Source organism: Abrus precatorius, unplaced genomic scaffold (assembly GCF_003935025.1).
Source record: "Abrus precatorius isolate BTA unplaced genomic scaffold, Abrus_2018 Scaffold3, whole genome shotgun sequence".
Taxonomy (NCBI): domain Eukaryota; kingdom Viridiplantae; phylum Streptophyta; class Magnoliopsida; order Fabales; family Fabaceae; genus Abrus; species Abrus precatorius.
The window spans coordinates 31,836,768-31,854,891 of NW_020874373.1; the positions used below are offsets into that span (position 1 = coordinate 31,836,768).

The 18,124-nt window shown below is 29.5% G+C and overlaps 2 protein-coding genes across 2 annotated transcripts; both read left to right on the top strand.

The window, feature by feature from the left end:
- The first annotated feature begins 6,687 nt into the window (after positions 1 to 6,687).
- On the top strand, positions 6,688 to 8,675 carry LOC113861073 (WRKY transcription factor 22). The gene is made up of 3 exons (XM_027493681.1): positions 6,688 to 7,348; positions 7,500 to 7,610; positions 7,882 to 8,675. Exons 1-3 carry the CDS (start codon positions 6,945 to 6,947, stop codon positions 8,372 to 8,374), a joined length of 1,008 nt encoding a protein of 335 aa, XP_027349482.1. The 5' UTR covers positions 6,688 to 6,944; the 3' UTR covers positions 8,375 to 8,675.
- Positions 8,676 to 13,849: 5,174 nt separating this feature from the next.
- LOC113861071 (proline iminopeptidase) lies at positions 13,850 to 17,678 on the top strand. Its single transcript, XM_027493679.1, has 10 exons — positions 13,850 to 14,189; positions 14,909 to 15,045; positions 15,138 to 15,311; positions 15,526 to 15,762; positions 15,856 to 15,956; positions 16,034 to 16,106; positions 16,198 to 16,266; positions 16,343 to 16,450; positions 16,622 to 16,747; positions 17,483 to 17,678. Exons 1-10 carry the CDS (start codon positions 13,850 to 13,852, stop codon positions 17,675 to 17,677), a joined length of 1,560 nt encoding a protein of 519 aa, XP_027349480.1. The 3' UTR covers position 17,678.
- Positions 17,679 to 18,124: the final 446 nt, after the last annotated feature.

Below are 18,124 nucleotides of genomic sequence, written 5' to 3' on the forward strand. Positions count from 1 at the left end.
TAAAAAAATAAAAAATAAATATTTTTATTTTTTTAAAAATTAATAATTTTAAAAATAACATTTTTATTTTTTATAATTTTTTTAAAAAAATTATCACTTAAAAAACTAATATTTAAAGAAAAGGTTAAAATTTTAATTGTAAAAAAGTATGGAAAAACCTCTTGAAAACCTTTAGATTAAAAAAATTTAAAAAACTAATGTTAAGAAAGTTTAAAAAAAATTCTAAAATCTTTTTTTTAATTGAGTAACTTATGAATAAGGATTAATTCCTCCTAAACTTAACTCTCAAATGTAACTTAAGAATGTGCTTAAAAAAAAGTAATTTTCATTGGCATATAAAAGAAGAAAAACTTGTTGTATGTCTCTTTTTCTTGATCACATTTTCCATCTATTATTCTTATCCATTCCAAGGGTAACATTTACAAGGATGTTGAAGAAACATTATTACTCCCGGTAAAACATGAAATGAATCACTTTGGCATTGATTTGCACATAGTTTTTGGCAAATGATTACACATGGAAAGGGAATAAATTAAAACATAAAGTAATGGATAGAGACAGATGGCATTAATTGCTCTCACATGTGGTGGGACGTGCCAGTGTTGTAGTGTGACACCTTCCTTCCACCATGAAATGCTCTCCCTTCTCTGTCTCTGATACAAACCAAGTGGAGGTCTTTTACCCCTTCACTGCTCATCCATTCTCATAGCTGACCCATTTTGACTTTGCTAAATGCCCTTACACTATGATCTCTCTTCGTTATCCATTACTACATCTTATTAATATTATTATTATCTCGTTGGAAATTGAATGTCCCATATAAACTTCTACCATTTTTTCCTGATTATAACGTTATTACATATAAGGTGTAAGCCAATTAAACCCATCATGGTCACAACTTAAATGAATATCTTTTTTTTCCTCTTAATTTCTCGATCTCTATGGAAGAAATACCATGATTGTGCATGTGGGTTGACCATCTAGATTGCATCTTTTCTGTCTCTATCAACGCATTACTCGAGTCATTACTCAGTCTTGAAATATGTAGTGTTCCATATCAGCTTATTGTTGAAAAGGAAAATGAAATCTTTGTTCATCCAGCTAGTGTGGTTTCCAGCATTGCCAAAGTTCTATACCATCCACATGTGTCACCTTCTACTGATTTAGTTTATGCCCCCACCTCCCCCAAATCTCCACTTGCCAAAAACAAATAAGTGCTTCATGTTTATCAAATGTTATAAAAATAAGAAAACACGAGAATAGCCAAAAAAAATTGCTATTGCATGTTAATTTGCCCATTGGTAGTGGCTGGAGAGTCCCTACTTTTTGAATATATCGTTTCTCTTCCTCATCTTCAATAATTATTATCATTGTGAAGTTTTATTTTTATTATTGTTTTGGGTTTTATTCTTTTAAGTTTCATAACTGAATGATGATCAGAAAAAAGGAGGATTTAATTTGATTATGTGCACTCAAATGTGTTATTGTTATGATAACCAATATTTTACAATTGCACATTTTAAGTGGCCCAATCTAACTTTTGCTAGTAAGTCAAATGTGTTGTTGTGAGCTGTTATGATTACAGTAGTGTAAAATGTTGTAGATTCCCATAATGAATGATTAAAAAAATTCGCTAAAATAATATGATTACTAATATTATTTCTATATCATTATGTTTTCATAATTATTCTTAAAATACCATTTTTTATCTCTTTCTATTACATTAATTTGTTTACTTTTTGTGTGTAAAAGAATTACAAAATAATATTTTGAAAATAACATTACTTAAATAATATTACCAAATAATGAGATAACATAGTTTTGTAAATCTCAGTTAATTGCCTTTTATACATTGTCATTGCATGAATATAGTTGAAATAAGTCTAACACTGTGTGGAAACTGGAAGCAATTGCTTCTCCTCCAAAGATCTGCAACAAAAAGAAATGATTCTCCACACGAACTGGAAAGCACTTGCAAACTGTTCAACTGTTAGATCAACACAAGTCAGGCATCACTTCAGAGCCTTTGTTGCTCAATATTGTTTTTGGAAGAAAGCTTATAAATTTGATTTTGAATGATCTTAATTTCCTGTGGAAACAATTTTAATTAAAATTAATTTTAAAAAAGTAATTTATATTTAATTTTAGAACAATCGTATATACTTTATACTATAATCGTGTTGTATTTTATAATTCTCAAAAATTTATTACTTCTTTATATTCGTATTATACAGTATCTGTATCTCGTATCATACTTAAATTTTTTTAGAATAGGATTAATCCATTTAATTTGTTAAGGATTTTTTAATTTTGTGTTCTAAGGAGCATTAGCTTTATCATTACGAATTTATGATCCTACTTATTAAATAGGATTTTGTTAATATTAGTTAATGATGATGAAAATTTAGCATTGTCTATGCTAAAAAAAATAAGAAAGTGAAAAGAAAATTCTTGATACGTGCGCGTCACTAAACCATGAAAGTTGGAGTCCTTCTCCCAAAACCACTCCCACTTTCATGTTTAATGTCTTTAGGTCACAAATTTTATAAAAAATAAAATTAATAAATACTTTATTGTATTACTTTATTAAATAGTGTAAATATTTAAATAGGGTAATAATTTAAACAAAGTAATCAAATCGATCTTGACATTAAGTTACGATTTAAAATAATAATAATAATAATAATATGTATTTTATCAGAATTAGCTTAATGCAGATGGTTTTACTTTTACAACAACTAAATCTTGACACTTGTATTGCAGTTAAGGTTGAAATTTATAGCTTGCTTTTTAAGACATCAAACCTCTAATGCTTTCATATAACTTATATAAAATTTATTATATGTGTAAGAAATTAACCCAACAAATGTGTTGATTGATTAACCAATAAGGCTCATGAGAATCCTTTAGGATGCAGGTGTTTTTCTTTAGTTCCTTTGTTTGTTTTTCTAGACTATTTTTTTTTTCAGGTTTTAAGCCTTGTTTATTATAAAAATAAATAAGTCAAAAAATAAAGTTAATGTAAATGACTAAAGCCTTAAATTGGTTCTCAAAGGATATGAATTCATTTAATTTAATTTTTAAAAGGAAAATATTAAATATAATTATTGAATTCATTTTTATCATTAATTTTATTCTTTTTATTAGTATGCACTCTAATCATTTTAAAAATAACTTAATATTTTTACTTGTTAAAATATATTTATTGAGTAAGTTCTTTTTAAATAATAACTGTTATAAATTTTAATAGTATAAGATAAAAAAACTTATTTTAATATGATATATAAAAAAATTATTAAAATAAATTTAAAATTAATTATATGAGTCATAAGTTATTTTTATAAATTTTTTTAAGTAAATCATTAAAATATTTCACTTTTATACATATTCTTAATAAATTTTTACATAAACATTAAAAGTACTTTTTTTTAATAATAATATGTTATAAGTATGGGACCAAATTCAATGACTCTTATTTTTTAAAGACTAATTTAAAGATAAAAATATTTAAAATTTTTTTAATAAATTTTAAATTATTATTTAAATTTAGTAAAACTATTAAATATAAAATATTATTAAATTAAAAAAATCATAAAATTTTTAAATAATATTTAAAAATAAATTTAACCGCACTATTTATTCTAATACTTAGATTAATTCGATGTAGGTAAAGGAAGGGATATAATTCAGCGCTAGAGTGTCGTTTTGTAAATTTTAAATTTTTTTAATTATTTATATTTATTTTATTTAGTTTTTAAATGTTTAAATTTAGTTCTTGACTTCAAAATTTATATTTTTATTTAAATTAATAAAGTGCTATATTTTTGTTAATTATTAAATAAAATTTAATTTAAATATTTAAAAAATTAAAATAAATAAATTTAAATAATTAAAATAAAAAAGATTAAAAAATTATAGTTATATTAAAATATAATAATCAAGTGCAACTAAACCTTAAAAATATATTAAAAAAATCAATTAAAAAATTGTAGTCCAAACAGAGCCAGCGGATGCGAGTTACGACATGTATGATGCATGCATTCACGCCATGACCCATGCATGATATGACCCCACACGCTTGTGTCAGTAATCTGTAACGTGATGCCTCGTGCCACCCACGTTTTGGATAGAAGCGTGTTCAAAATCGCATGCGTTCACGTACATCACTGCCACCATGTGACTCAATCACATACCGTCAATACAGTTGACCATCAAACCATTCTTAACCGTCGGATATTAAACCATAGGATTCGGATGCTGTGGTAACCGTTAAGATTTGCTATCTTCCTTTTTCAGAGAAAGAGTGGGGCCCGCAAAAGTAAAAGTATGTGAACTGCAGAGCTGTGACTCCAGCAGCAGCCCCTCCTCACCGCTCTACAATAAAATATATAAAAATGTTAATGTTAATTTTTATATTAGATTTAAATAATTAATAATCATAAATTTTAATAAAAATAGTTACAATATTTTTTATAAAAAATAAATTATTTTTTAAATACTTTAACATTTAAATTCAATCTTAAAATCTAAAATTAATATATTTTGAAAATGAAATTAATTTATTAATAACATGTTTTATTAAATAATAATAATAATAATTAAAAAAATACTATAAAGACGTGTTAGATTTTTGTAATATTCATTTTAGAAAAAAAGGTTGAATTTTTAAATTTGTATAATTTTTAAATTTAATATTTTCAAGATAACAATTTTTTAATATGCATAACATTGTATATATAATAAATTTGTATCAAAATTAATATAATTAGATGTATTAATATTATTAAATTTTTAATAAAGATATATTATACATAATTTTATGTCAGTTCAGGTTAAAAATATCGTTAAAATACAACTACAATTGAATATTTTGTCTATTCTTGTAGATGTTATGTAATTTTCTTAGTTGAAAATTTCTTCTTTTAACTAAACTTTCAAACGTATCTTTAAAATATTGATTAAAAATTTAGAATAATTTTTTAATCAACCCAGTATCTGAAATACAAAATGTTTAATTTATATAAATTTAACTAATATTTTAAAATACTAATTAAAAAAATAACATCCTAAATAATTTGAAGTGTCACGGACTAACCATAGTTTCAGCACACGAGTATTTTTATTCTTATGAAAATGTTTAAAATAAAAAAATACTTTTAAAATGTTATAATATTCCATTTGAAGAGACACAGTTGTATATAATATTTTGATACGTGGTTGAGTAGGGCAAAAGAGAAGCTTTAAGAAAAGTGGAGGATTTAGAAGTGGGTTTGGTCCAAATGTCCACATTCAAAGCCTTCACTATTATTAGATATTGTTGCAAGCTGCAATGAACTTGTCAAAGATCTCACATCATGCTGCTTCATACATATCAATTATATATGGCACAAAAGAAATTAAAACAATTTATCTTGTGAGATGGAATTGAGTAGGAAAAAAGAAATTTAAGAGGTAAAAAAATTACTAAAATTACTTAATTTTTAAAATAAAGATATTCAACTATCTTTAAATAATAAAATAAATAAAACCACACATTATTTAAATTAAAAATTTAAATGTGTTATCAAACATTAATTGTATGCACTAAAATTCAATTAACATAACGATTTCTAAAATTAAGAAAAAGTGGATTTAAAATATTTGTTTCAAAATAGATAAATTTAACTAGTTCAAATCTGTATTGGTGATCACTTGCGTTTAAGAAAAAAAAAAAGGGTTTACTTGATCAATTTCTTATAAGAAAAAATAAATCCTTATATAATACTTCGAAAAATATTCATATTCTACCCTTGCATTGCACTGTCATGATGTCTCATCTAATAGGATGAAATTAATTTATCTTTAATTTGTTTTAAAATAAAAATAAATTTTAAAATTTATCTTCATGTCATGGCCACATGTTTTGAATATTTAATATATTTATTAAATAATTTTAATGCCTAAAATTAATTATTAAATGTCTGTTGTGTTTTTTATAATATTTATAATAAATCAGTTTTGTTTTAAATTTCTTAACCTCTATACAAGCCAAACAAAAGTACTCGCAGTTTTAGGAGTTTATTTCATTTAATAATTTTTATTTTGCATTTAAATTTTAAAATAATTTCCTTAAACAAACGATCAAATTAATTATTTTTGAAAATATCAAATTAATTTTATTTTTTAATAAAATACACACTTCAATAAAAATATGTGACTAAAATTAATTTATCTATTTACCTCAACCATAGTCAATAACTTAAATTAAGAATAATATTTAAATGTAATATTTATATAATTTTTTAATTAAAATTAGAATTATGCATTAATAGTTTATACAATAAAAAATATTAATCTTAACATTTGATATTAATTTTAAATAACTAAAATAATAAAATATTAATTATATTAAGACATAAAGGATCCATTATGATGGTAGTATTATATAAGTTGTCGGCAAAACTCACAGAACTGAAAACCCTCTCATAAAGTGCGTGTGGACTTTCTCTCCTCCGCCAGAGCATCGTGTCATCCCCCTTTGACATTTGTACAAGTCAACCCCTCAAACCCACCAAACACTCTTCCAACGTTAAGAGTCGTAAAAACAAAAACAATTTTGAAAACCACAACAGAAAAACAGAGACAGACCCACAAACCAAAACAAAGAGATAAGCATACATAGAGATGCCAAAGTGCCCAACCAAACACACACACACACACACACACTCTCTCTCCCTTATAAAAAAAGCCACTTTAATTCTCTCTCTCTCTCTCTCTCTCTCACTAGATTTTGTTAAAAACTCCCTCTTTTTCTCTCTATATATACAAGTCCATTCCCACTCATTGCGCCTTATCATCTCTCCCTCTTACCAAAAGTCAGCGCCTTGTTTTGTCTTTCTCTCTCTTCTCTGAAAAGAGGAGAAGAAACAGCAGGTACACACACTGCAGGCTTTGTCTCTACGGTTATGGAGGAAGATTGGGATCTACATGCGGTGGTTAGAGGCTGCTCCACCGTTACCTCAACCACTACTTCCTCTGTCTCTTCTTCTTCGTCGTCAGGCTTTGCCTCTTCTTACTTCCATCCTGAAGCATCCTCTGGATTCTCCACCATCTTTGATGGACCCCATGTTTTGTCCCTTTCTCCACACCCCTTTGAAGCAAGGAGTTCCATTGAGGAGTTGCATGAGCTTTGCAAGCCTTTCTTCTCTTCCAAATCACAGTCTCTCTCCTTGCAAGCTTCTTCTCCCTTGTCCTCATTCTCTTATTCCTCCGCTCCACCCAAATCAGCTCCTGCACAAGAGAAACAACACCAGCGGAACAAGCAGCCACATACAAGTGGTTCTGCCAGCACCCCACGATCTAAAAGAAGGTACAAATACTTGGGCTTGCTTGGTTTTTATCCAAAACTAGGATCCTGGAATGACCCATCTCATAAAAATCATGCCTTTGGTTGATAGTTTTTGTGGGTGTTTTTCACTTTTTCTTATATGCTTATGATTGTTTTGTTTGTTCCTTTCCAGGAAGAACCAGCTTAAGAAAGTTTGCCAAGTGCCAGTTGAGAATCTCTCCTCAGACATATGGGCGTGGAGGAAATATGGACAGAAACCCATAAAAGGGTCACCATATCCTAGGTGAGTCTTCAAGGTTTTCACTTGCAATTTTCTAAAAAATGAGTTAAAAATTATGGATTTGGTTTTTGATGCACCTTAGAAGTTAAAATGCGGTTATAATAAGCTTTAATTTGAGTCTGTGATGATGAAATATATGTGTAAATTATAAAGTTCCTTAGATCTTAGCCATTAATTTTGTGATTGTGACACTGAACTTTAGAGTAACCAAATTAAAATAAAGTTATGTACTTTTAAGGTCTAATTTAGCTATGTTTTGTTTTGTGATTTTTAGGGGATACTATAGATGTAGCAGCTCAAAAGGGTGTTTGGCAAGGAAACAGGTTGAGAGGAACAGATCAGACCCAACAATGTTTATTGTCACTTACACAGCTGAACACAACCACCCTGCTCCTACTCACAGAAACTCTCTTGCTGGCTCCACCCGCCAGAAGCCTCAAGCTGCTACCACCATAGACTCTGACAAGACTCTTACTAAACCCACTTCTCCAGCCACCTCAGTGGCTGAGGAAGAGGTTCCAACTCAGGGAGAGAAGTCAGAGAGCAGAGAAGAGAAGGAGGATGTGATGGATGATGAGGAAGGAGATGATGAATTTGGATTGTCTGATATGGTTCTCACAGATGATTTCTTTGAAAGTTTAGATGAACTAAGTCAACTCACCGGTCCTTCTGTAGTCTCTGGAGATTGCTTCAGTGATCCCTTTTCATCTATTGCATTTCCTGCTTGGGTGGCCAGTGGTGCTGCCACTGCTGGTGGATGTAGCTGATTCTTTAGTAGAAATCATCACAAGTGACATTTGCTTCATGCTTTTTTTTCATTGGAGAGAATAGGAACCTTTTTTTATTTTGTTTTGTTTCTTTTTGTTTGTAGAGGAATTGGAACATTTTGGAGGAATCTTTGCTAACAATGCTTTGTGAAGGGGAAGGAAAGTTCTTCCCAAGTATAGTAGGGATTAGTAAGGTAGATTATTAAGCATTTATATGATACCAATCTTGTTAAAAATTAATGATTATTAGGCATTTATGGTTTTATATCATACCTCCGTTAATGTAAAATCGTTTTATTTTATCAGTTTTTGTTTTGCTCCATGTGTTGTGATTGAGTTTATTGTATTCAACATTAGTTATGATATGAATTACCAAAGCGCTTTTGGGTTGACCTTTTCTTTTTCTTTCTTGGCAATGATTGTGATTGTGTGACTGTGACATACGGTTTCATAGTTGTTGCTTGTTGGGTATTTATTCTAGTAGTAGTGTGCATGACCACCAATAGTAGTGAACCTTCATTGAGGACACGGAGGGGTTAAGGTAATCAAGGAATTAGATTCCATCAAGCATATGCCTTTTGATTTATATGGAATCTAGCTCCTCTGTTTTATTCAGTGAGAAGCAAAGTATATTACGTAAGCCGCATGTATTCCCTAGTAAGTGCCACGTTTTCTTGAAGTTAACATGTTAGGCTCACCAATTAGTTTTGTGCGGTTTACTTGGTTCCCAATAAACAATTGAAGAACAATGCATCTAATGCCTAGTAGAATGGTTCAATTTGCCAAACTTGGTTCAGTTGGAAAATGAAACAAAAAAATTGATTGTTAAAACAAGTGGATGTTATCATTGCGAGTAAGCATAAATCACTTGATGTATATTTTGAAGGGTTTTGAGTTTGCTATTTTTGACCATAGAAAATGATTCATTTCATACAATTGGAAGGAAAAGGAAACGACTTAGTCGAATTTGATGATGTAAATATGCAATTAAAGCAATATTTTTTTAGGCCTGGAAGTAAAAAAATGTTGACCAGTTGATTGCTCACCAAGCATTTTAGAAATTGTAAACCAAGTGAGGAAGTTGGAATGTGGAGCGCCCAATAATATATTTCTTGAACAACGATACTTATCATTCAAGCAGTATTGACGTTGAAAGAAAATTTAGATAGAATAAATTCCTTTAGTTTTTAAACATATAAAATAGGTTCATTAAGTTCCCTTTTTCAGAAGAAGAATGCTAACTAATGCCTAAAAGTATTGATTGAAGAATAAAAGGGAGAAGTTTTTATATAAGTAAATTCAATGTTATCTATGTAACTTTTTTTCACTACTGATTTTTAATAAGAATATTTTACCTATTGGTTTCTAAATGAATACCCTTAAATATTTATATGACCAAGACCTTTTGAAATCAACATGGAAATTCTACTTAATCCAACACTCCATTTGAAAAGCCTGGTGGGAATTACTTTTCAACAGAGTTATTTCACCAACACATTTTAAAAAATTGAAATCCCAAGTTATATAGTATGGAGTGTTGGGAATCCTGTCGGTAATGGGGCAAATAATTCACCGAGAACATCATCATCATCACCCCTTTTACTTGCCGGAAATTTATAGAGGACAGCATAACAATATAACTGATAAACTAGCATAAAATTCATTTAAAAGCCAAATTTGAAGGGTACTAGAAGAACCATCAGTTCAAATAATGAACTTTATGTATTATATATGTATAAACAGAAGATACCCTTTTTCTATAAAAGAAACAAAATCATAAGGAAATGGTTACTTGTTATATCCTTTCTCTGCATAGAAACTAATTCTACCAGGAAGCAAGTTACTTCTTACAAGCTAATTAGTTAAAAAAACAGTGTCCACTTGAGGAGTGTTTTTCGTACATATGCATGTCCAATGAAGCAACAAACATTCAGCACTAAGCAAGGTTTGCACTTTGCAATACTATTGACCATCGAGAAGGTCTTGGACTATGTTCTTAGTGGATGATTTGAGCTTATCACTCAAATAAGGACATCCACTGGTGCAACCTTAGTGTTGTCGTACCTTGAAAGCATTACAAACTTTAGGAAGAGTAAACAAAACACAGTTTAAGAGATATATCATTTAAATAAACACAACTAGTAAACACCCAATTTAAGTCTTACACAATATTTAACATTGGACACATTAGTTCTTTAAAATGTTAAAAACCTACTTCAATTTCTAAGGGTCACCACGACAAGTCATTTTAATATTTTTGAAGCACATAGCGTATTTCATAACTTCTTTTTATATGAAGACTTATATCATAAAATTAAAAATGAAGTTTATGCTAGAAAATTTATTAAAATAAGAAACAAAAGGAAAAATGTGTAGGGTACAACCATGCTACATTTTAAATCATAAGGAAAGAAAAAAAATAATTTGAATAGGACCATAGTTTTTGAATTAGTATTCTAAAATTGAAGGAGAGTGAATAGGTGGAGCTTTCCTTTTCCCCAAATTGGTAAATACTTAAAATAAACTTAAGCAATCAAACCACTCTTGGATGGTTGAACTGTCATAAACAAATGGGTGGCTTTAACCGGAGTTAATTTTCAAAAATTGGACGTATTCCATTTTTTCTTATTAGCTTTACTATCTCACTATTTATGTCACTGCCGTTCAAGTTGATCCTACTTCCTCTTCATGGACCAAGGACATGGATTTTAACTTTTAAGGGAATAGATTTTAGGTGACATTTTTTCAAAGCTATGTAATTTCATTTTCAAGAATAATATTTACAAAAATACCATTATCTATAATTTTTTTTTCTATACCTTGAAACATAGTTTGGTCAAGATCTCTCTACCATCTCACTGCTAAACCACTTGACATTATCAATATAATGGGGGCTTATTTGTTTGGATATACAAGTTTGTCTATTTAATTTTATTCTTTTGAACTTAACTGGTTGAACTAGTGATTCATTAGTTCAATTTGTGATCCAATAATCATACCTCTTAACTAAGCCGTTAAATTCAAATAATAGAAAAAAAAATAATGACCAAAAATCAAGTGTACAAACTTGCAAAATTCTCTTAAGAATGCAACATTCCCACTTCTCATCCCTCATTTTAAAAATAAAAGTTTAAGGAAAATATGAAAATGATACTTTTGAGAATTAATTATGTTTAAATTTTAAAAAAATAATAAACATGGAAATATTACATTTATAAGTTTATATTTTCAAAAATGATTTTACACAAAAATACTCTCTTGGAATTGTTTATTTTTTTATTTTTTGGTCATGAGTTGTTTAATTATTTACTTTGATTTGTACAACCGTATTTTTTTTTCTTCTTATCAACTGTTCAACCGATTGCATAAGCTTTTTCTTTTTCATTTTGTCAATGCATCAAATCAAAAAGCCCAAAAGGGCAGAACAATATAAGCTTAATTGACCTCAAAAAAATCTTCACTGGACCCAAAACGAATTCATCGTGTCCTGTTAGTATGATCCACAGTTCTGTATTTTTCTCAGCTTAAAGCATTACATGGGTTGGGTGTTGGTATGGATTCTAATGAATAGAATTTATATTTTCTGTATTTATTTTCATATTTGTATAGATAATAATTTTATTTTTATTCTCGTATCTGTATAATAAAGGAGTATAGATGTTATAATATTTTTTTTATATCTACAATATTTCATAAGTGTTTAATTTTACATAAACCTAAACTTGTTAAAAAAAAATCTACCCTACTGATTAAATATATTTTACAAATTTTTAATAAATTTGTTTGGTCTTTTTTAAAAATTGAGTGGTTTAATCATACCGTCACCAAATCTTTTATATATGACAATCAAATTAACACTTTATTTTAAAAAAGTGTATAATAAGCCTAAATTTTAAAAAATTAAGACAAATTATAGTTCCTTGAAATATGTTAAAATTATAATATCTTCCCATTTAATTTTAGAAATTACACTATTGAGATGTCCTCTCTTAAGAAATTATTCAGGGTTCTATTTTAATCATTTTTTAAAAATATAAACAAACATTTTATTGATGGCTGGTAATGATGAAGTAAGACATCAAAGGTTTTATTTATTTCTGTAAATTATTTTTTAAAATATTTTTTTCAATCTTTGTAAATTTGACCTTTTTAAGTCCTTGTGTAATTTTTTATACTTTATTCCCCAAAATTAATAAATACTATATTTTTTTTTCTAAGAACTAAAATGGTTTTTAAAGCACCAAAAGGACACAATTTCATCGATGTAAATATTAAGCTAAAAAAATAAAGACTAAAATATGTTATATTTTCAAAGACTAAAAGTTTACTTAAGTCCTTTAATACTATTAATTTTAAGATTTTAGTAGCTAACATCTATTAAATTGAAAACTACGCATAATCTTTATTTAATATTCTAAAGTCTTCTTAAAGTAGAAAGTAGAATTTCAACAATAATTATTGATGATGCTAAGTTGTAAAATGAACAAGGTTATATTAAAAAGGTTTGTTCAAATTAAATTGAAACAAAATACAATGAGTTAATCACTTACGTAAAGAAAATTATAATTCTTTAATTAGAGAGATAGACGACAAAATTTAAGCATTTATTAAAGAAAGACATCATATTTTATCTTAAAATTTAAAGTAAAATTTTATTTTAATCTTTAAAATTATAAGCGTTAGTTGCTTTAATTATTAATTTCATAAAATTTTCATTTTGGTTATTAAATTTGTAAAAAATATTTTTTAAATTATTTAATAGAATGAAAAATTAAAGTAATATCATTTTATAATCTCAAAAATTAAAAGGAAGTTTATAGGTGAATGACAAATAAATTAAAGAATTATCTAGTTTTCTAGCTAGACTTTAATTCTTATTTTTTTTTAAATTATGCCTCGTGGTTGATAGGCTTATAAATCCAAGCTTCTAAATTGCCACCCCCATTCATTAAACCTACTACATCTAAATCCAAGTTCATAGTCCATAAACTTTAGACATTGAACTCGAACCTAAGACAAAACTAATAAGCTTCAAGCACAACATTGTTTTGAGATTCAAGTGGTGGAAGCAGAATCCAACAACATTGTTCAAGTAAAATGGTTTGTTCCAATTCTGATTTTCTTTCCTTCTTGAGTAATTATTCGTGGGATTTAGATGGTTTGTCCCATAAATTCGAATATAACAGTTAAAAAAAGAGAATTTTAGCATAGTAAAGATGACTATTATATTATTAAAAACTCGTGTGTGTTGATTTTAGTGTTTGGTGATTTTTTAAAAATAATTTTGACGCAAAATTTATTTATATTGGGTGATATTTGTTTTTAATTACTCTCCATTAATAATTGTATTATAATTTCACCACTAATTAAAAAAAAAATCATTTGAAATAAAATCAAAACCGTCCATAAAATACGTTGATATTTTTTTTTATCCATTTTCGCATACCCTCATTTAGTTACACTCGCCTGACAACAATGTTGTTAACTCACGCGCCACCACTATCATTTCTGAGCACATTGCTTCTTTATCATCATAATCATCATTCATCTCACTCTTTATCTTCATTATCGCACTTCGCAAAATCTCTTCCTATCACCAACCGTTTCTTCTTACACACTCGCCGGAGCTCACTCCTCCCGATGAGCGGAGAAGTCCTCGCCGCCTGTGACTCCTCGTCGGAGCACGTCTCCGGCGACTGGTACTCCGTTCCGGAGCTCCGATTGCGCGATCACCGGTTCACCATCCCTCTCGATCACTCTCGGGGACCGCATTCTTCTCCCAAGATCTCCGTTTTCGCTCGTGAAGTCGTTTCAGGTAGCACTAGTCAAAGTCAACCATGCCTTTCATGAATTTGAATGAATAGGTGAAGAAAAAAAATGAAATTTTGATGGTGGGTAACGAGTCACTGTGGAAAATGAAGGAAAAACCAGATTGTTCTTTTTTTTAATAACTGTGTAATTAGATTCAAGTTTTTGAATAATTGTACTTAATATTTTGTCAATTGGGTATCTGAGGCAGAATCCAATAGTGGCTTCTTAGATTATTTTATAGTTTTGAATATTTTAGTTTCATGGCACTGCTTCATCTTGAGAAAGTGGAAGTGTGGAACCTACTTGTGCTTTTGAAATTAAAAAACAAGGACTTAGGTACCATAAAAGTGTTTTGTGTTTGTGTTTTGCTTACTATTCCTGCAGTTTTGTTCAAGGAGTCGGGGGAAATATCATCGGAGCAAAAGAGATTATTTGAGTTCCTTTCAAGGAAATATGTTGGCAAATGGAAACAAGAGCAACATTGCATTCCTCATGTCCATAAAGAATTATGATTTTTCAAATGTTCTGTGCATATTGTTTTTTATGTTTTAAGTGGTCATTCTTTAACAAAATCAGTTTTTGATAAGCCATCCTGAATTTTTCATGTGATAAATTATCACTTTATGGATTGCCTAATTGATGAGCACTCATGCTTAGTCTTGTAAATCACCCTTTTCATCACCTTGGCGTATTTTTCTTAAGAAATCAGTAATTTTGTTGCAGTTGGGAAAGAAGAGCAAAAGTTGCCATACTTACTATATTTGCAAGGTGGACCTGGGTTTGAGTGCCGGCCGCCAACTGAATCCAGTGGATGGATTCAAAAAGTTTGTGAAGAGTTCCGTCTAATCTTAATGGATCAGGCATGATTTGCTAAGCATTTCTGTTGCCATTGCTGAGGTCTTGTTACAACTTTTATGTATAATCTGTTCTATACTTGTGTACTTTTCTGCAGCGAGGAACAGGCTTATCAAGTCCCTTGACTGTGTCATCAATGTCGCAATTCAAGTCTGCAGATGAATTAGCGGACTTCTTAAAATATTTTCGAGCTGATAATATAGTATATGATGCAGAGTTTATTCGTGTACGCCTTGTTCCAGATGCCGAACCTTGGACAATTTTGGGACAGGTATTCAAGTAATTTTTTTTACAATCTGTAACTTATGTTTTTTGGTTTTGTCCCCTATTTTTTCCCCATCTCCTTGAAAATTGATATTTATGAGTTCAGCTGTAGGTATTGTCTTATGCTTTGTTGCTGTAGGATCTTTTGGCTTAAAATGCTTTTGTACCTTTGAATTCCATGCTTGCTTATTCTTCTTCTGTTCATTTTTTAATTGTGGCAGAGCTTTGGTGGATTTTGTGCTGTCACGTATTTGAGTTTTGCACCACAAGGATTGAAGCAAGTTCTTATAACAGGAGGAATTCCTCCGATTGGAGGTGGATGTGCTGCAGACTCAGTGTACAAAGCATGCTTTGAGCAAATTAGACATCAAAATGAGAAGTACTACAAGAGATACCCTCATGATATTAAAATTGTTCAAGAACTTGTTAATTATTTAGCTGAAAAAGAAGGAGGAGGGGTGATCATCTGTCTCACATTTTCTTATTATTGTTAAGCTTGAAAATATGAGCTGTGTCTTGTCAAATACTGATTTTCTTCTTTCTTAACGTAGGTGGCCCTTCCATCTGGAGGCATCCTAACCCCAAGAGGGCTCCAGACTCTTGGTCTATCTGGCTTAGGATCCGGAGCTGGCTTCGAGAGCATGCACTATTTGTAATCATCATTACCATGTGTGTTTTAAAGCTATCTTGAATTTGATTTATTAAGTTTTTTTGTGCTAACCTTTCTAGGTTTGAGAGAGTGTGGGATCCTACTTTAGTTCCAGGAGCACCCAAGAAAATAAGTTACAACTTCCTTAGTTCTGTAAGAAAAAAATGTTTACATTTTTGTGATTATGAATACTGAATTTTAAATATCCTTCTGAATATCAATTGCCAATTTTTGTTATATGCAGTTTGAGAAGTGGTTAACTATTGATACTAATCCACTCTATGCTATTCTACATGAAACCATCTATTGCCAGGTAGATTTCTTTTTGGTTCCTCCTTGCTTATGCATGACCTATAGTTCTTCAACTCTGGTCCTCATTCTCTCTGTAGGGTTCTGCTAGTAAATGGTCTGCTAGTAGAATACGGACTGAAGTTGAAGACAAATTTGATGCAATTAGAGCTGCCAGAGAAGGGCTACCTGTACTTTTTACAGGAGAGGTAGGGTGTAGCAAATATCTTTTTCTTTACCTTGCCTAAAGCATATTTAGTTACTTAATAGGTATTACGTTAATGCTCTTCAGAGTAACTAAATTGAATGCAAATCTACTTATTTTCTTTTATTTGCTATTACAATGAGCTGATGCTTACCATGTCCATTCGTTTTTGTAGATGATTTTCCCATGGATGTTTGATGAGGTTCATGCCTTGAAACCATTCAAAAATGTAGCTCATATATTAGCAGAAAAGAAGGATTGGCCCCCACTGTATGATGTTCAGGTCCTGAATAACAACAAGGTAGTTAGTTTACTCAGCATTCATCCCGTGCAAGCTTGAGTGTGAGTGTGCAGAAGTGTAATGCGCCTGCACACTCACACTTGATGTGTTCTTACATATTATAGAATTTGATTATAATTATCTTGACAGCTGACATAATTTTTTTTTTAATTTCTGGTGAAAGCTTGTTAGAGAAAGGAGAGTGCTAACAATCATTAGGACACTGGAAAAGGAATAAAATATATAACTTTTTTGTGGAAAAGTATTACTAATGCACTCTTTTGTAGTTTTTAATGCAGCCTATCATTGTAATTTTCAGTAAAATTTTTCTATTTATTGATTCTTTAACTAGTGCACTTAAGGTACTTGTTAGCAACATCTTTAAAGAAAACTTTACTTTTTAACTTCTTTCTTACTTCCAGAATTACAACTCAAATGTTTGGTTTGATAACAATAAGTCGCATTCTTGAAAGACAAAATTAAACATCTTTTATTTTTGGTGTGAAGATTTCTTCTACGTTGGAATTTTTTTCTGTCTTCCCTTTATTTGCAGTTAATATTTGTGAGTGTGAGGAAAGGGAAGACGACTAGAGGCTTTAATTATTGTTAAATCCAAGTCCACGATACATCTTAACATGTTTCTTGCAATACTTGCGAATTATGATTGATACATCCTTAACAATTGAATATGTATGTCATGAAGAAGGTGAATCTCTTTCAGTTTTTCAGTTGTTAACTATAATTCAATGCTGGCAGGTACCTGTTGCAGCTGCTGTTTACTATGAAGACTTGTACGTGAATTTTAAGCTGGCCATGGAAACAGCTTCACAAATTGGAGGGATTAGGCTATGGATAACTAATGAGTTCATGCATTCTGGCTTGCGTGATGATGGGAACAGAGTTATTGATCATTTGTTGGGAATGTTAAATGGAAAGAAACCTCTATTTTGATCACTACAGCATCACCTCTCCAATTTTATTATGCCATGAGTTTTATTTTCTTCTGAGTAATGGAATTTTCCATTCTTCATATTAAATTTTATGGTTCTATTTATATTTCTTGAAATGTCTTTTTTAATATATTTAATTCTCATATTAGCATGTTATGTATTATCTTTTTATATTTAATATATTTATGTAGCTGGAGTGAAGTGAGTGCTCTTAGTTCGATAGTTTTTTCTGTTTTGAAATAGGGTATCATTTTTTTTTTTTTTAAGTCTAATGTTAAAAGTTAGTTTAATCAAATTCATGGGAAAGTTGGATTAAATAAAATTAAGATAGCTCTCAATTTTTAAAATTAAACTTAGTACTGGGTCCATTAGATTTGGCTCATATTGATATCCTTAATAATAATTTTTTTCTTTCTAGGTTTTAAGAATTTTATTCTAAGAAGTAATT

Excerpts from the sequence above, each read along its gene's own strand:
- LOC113861073 (XM_027493681.1), top strand. The coding sequence starts at position 6,945 with ATGGAGGAAGATTGGGATCTACATGCGGTGGTTAGAGGCTGCTCCACC. Across the intron at positions 7,349-7,499 it reads ACCCCACGATCTAAAAGAAG|GAAGAACCAGCTTAAGAAAG; the intron begins GTACAAATACTT and ends GTTCCTTTCCAG. Across the intron at positions 7,611-7,881 it reads AAAGGGTCACCATATCCTAG|GGGATACTATAGATGTAGCA; the intron begins GTGAGTCTTCAA and ends TGTGATTTTTAG.
- LOC113861071 (XM_027493679.1), top strand. The coding sequence starts at position 13,850 with ATGTTGTTAACTCACGCGCCACCACTATCATTTCTGAGCACATTGCTT. Across the intron at positions 16,107-16,197 it reads GTTACAACTTCCTTAGTTCT|TTTGAGAAGTGGTTAACTAT; the intron begins GTAAGAAAAAAA and ends TGTTATATGCAG. Across the intron at positions 16,267-16,342 it reads ATGAAACCATCTATTGCCAG|GGTTCTGCTAGTAAATGGTC; the intron begins GTAGATTTCTTT and ends TTCTCTCTGTAG.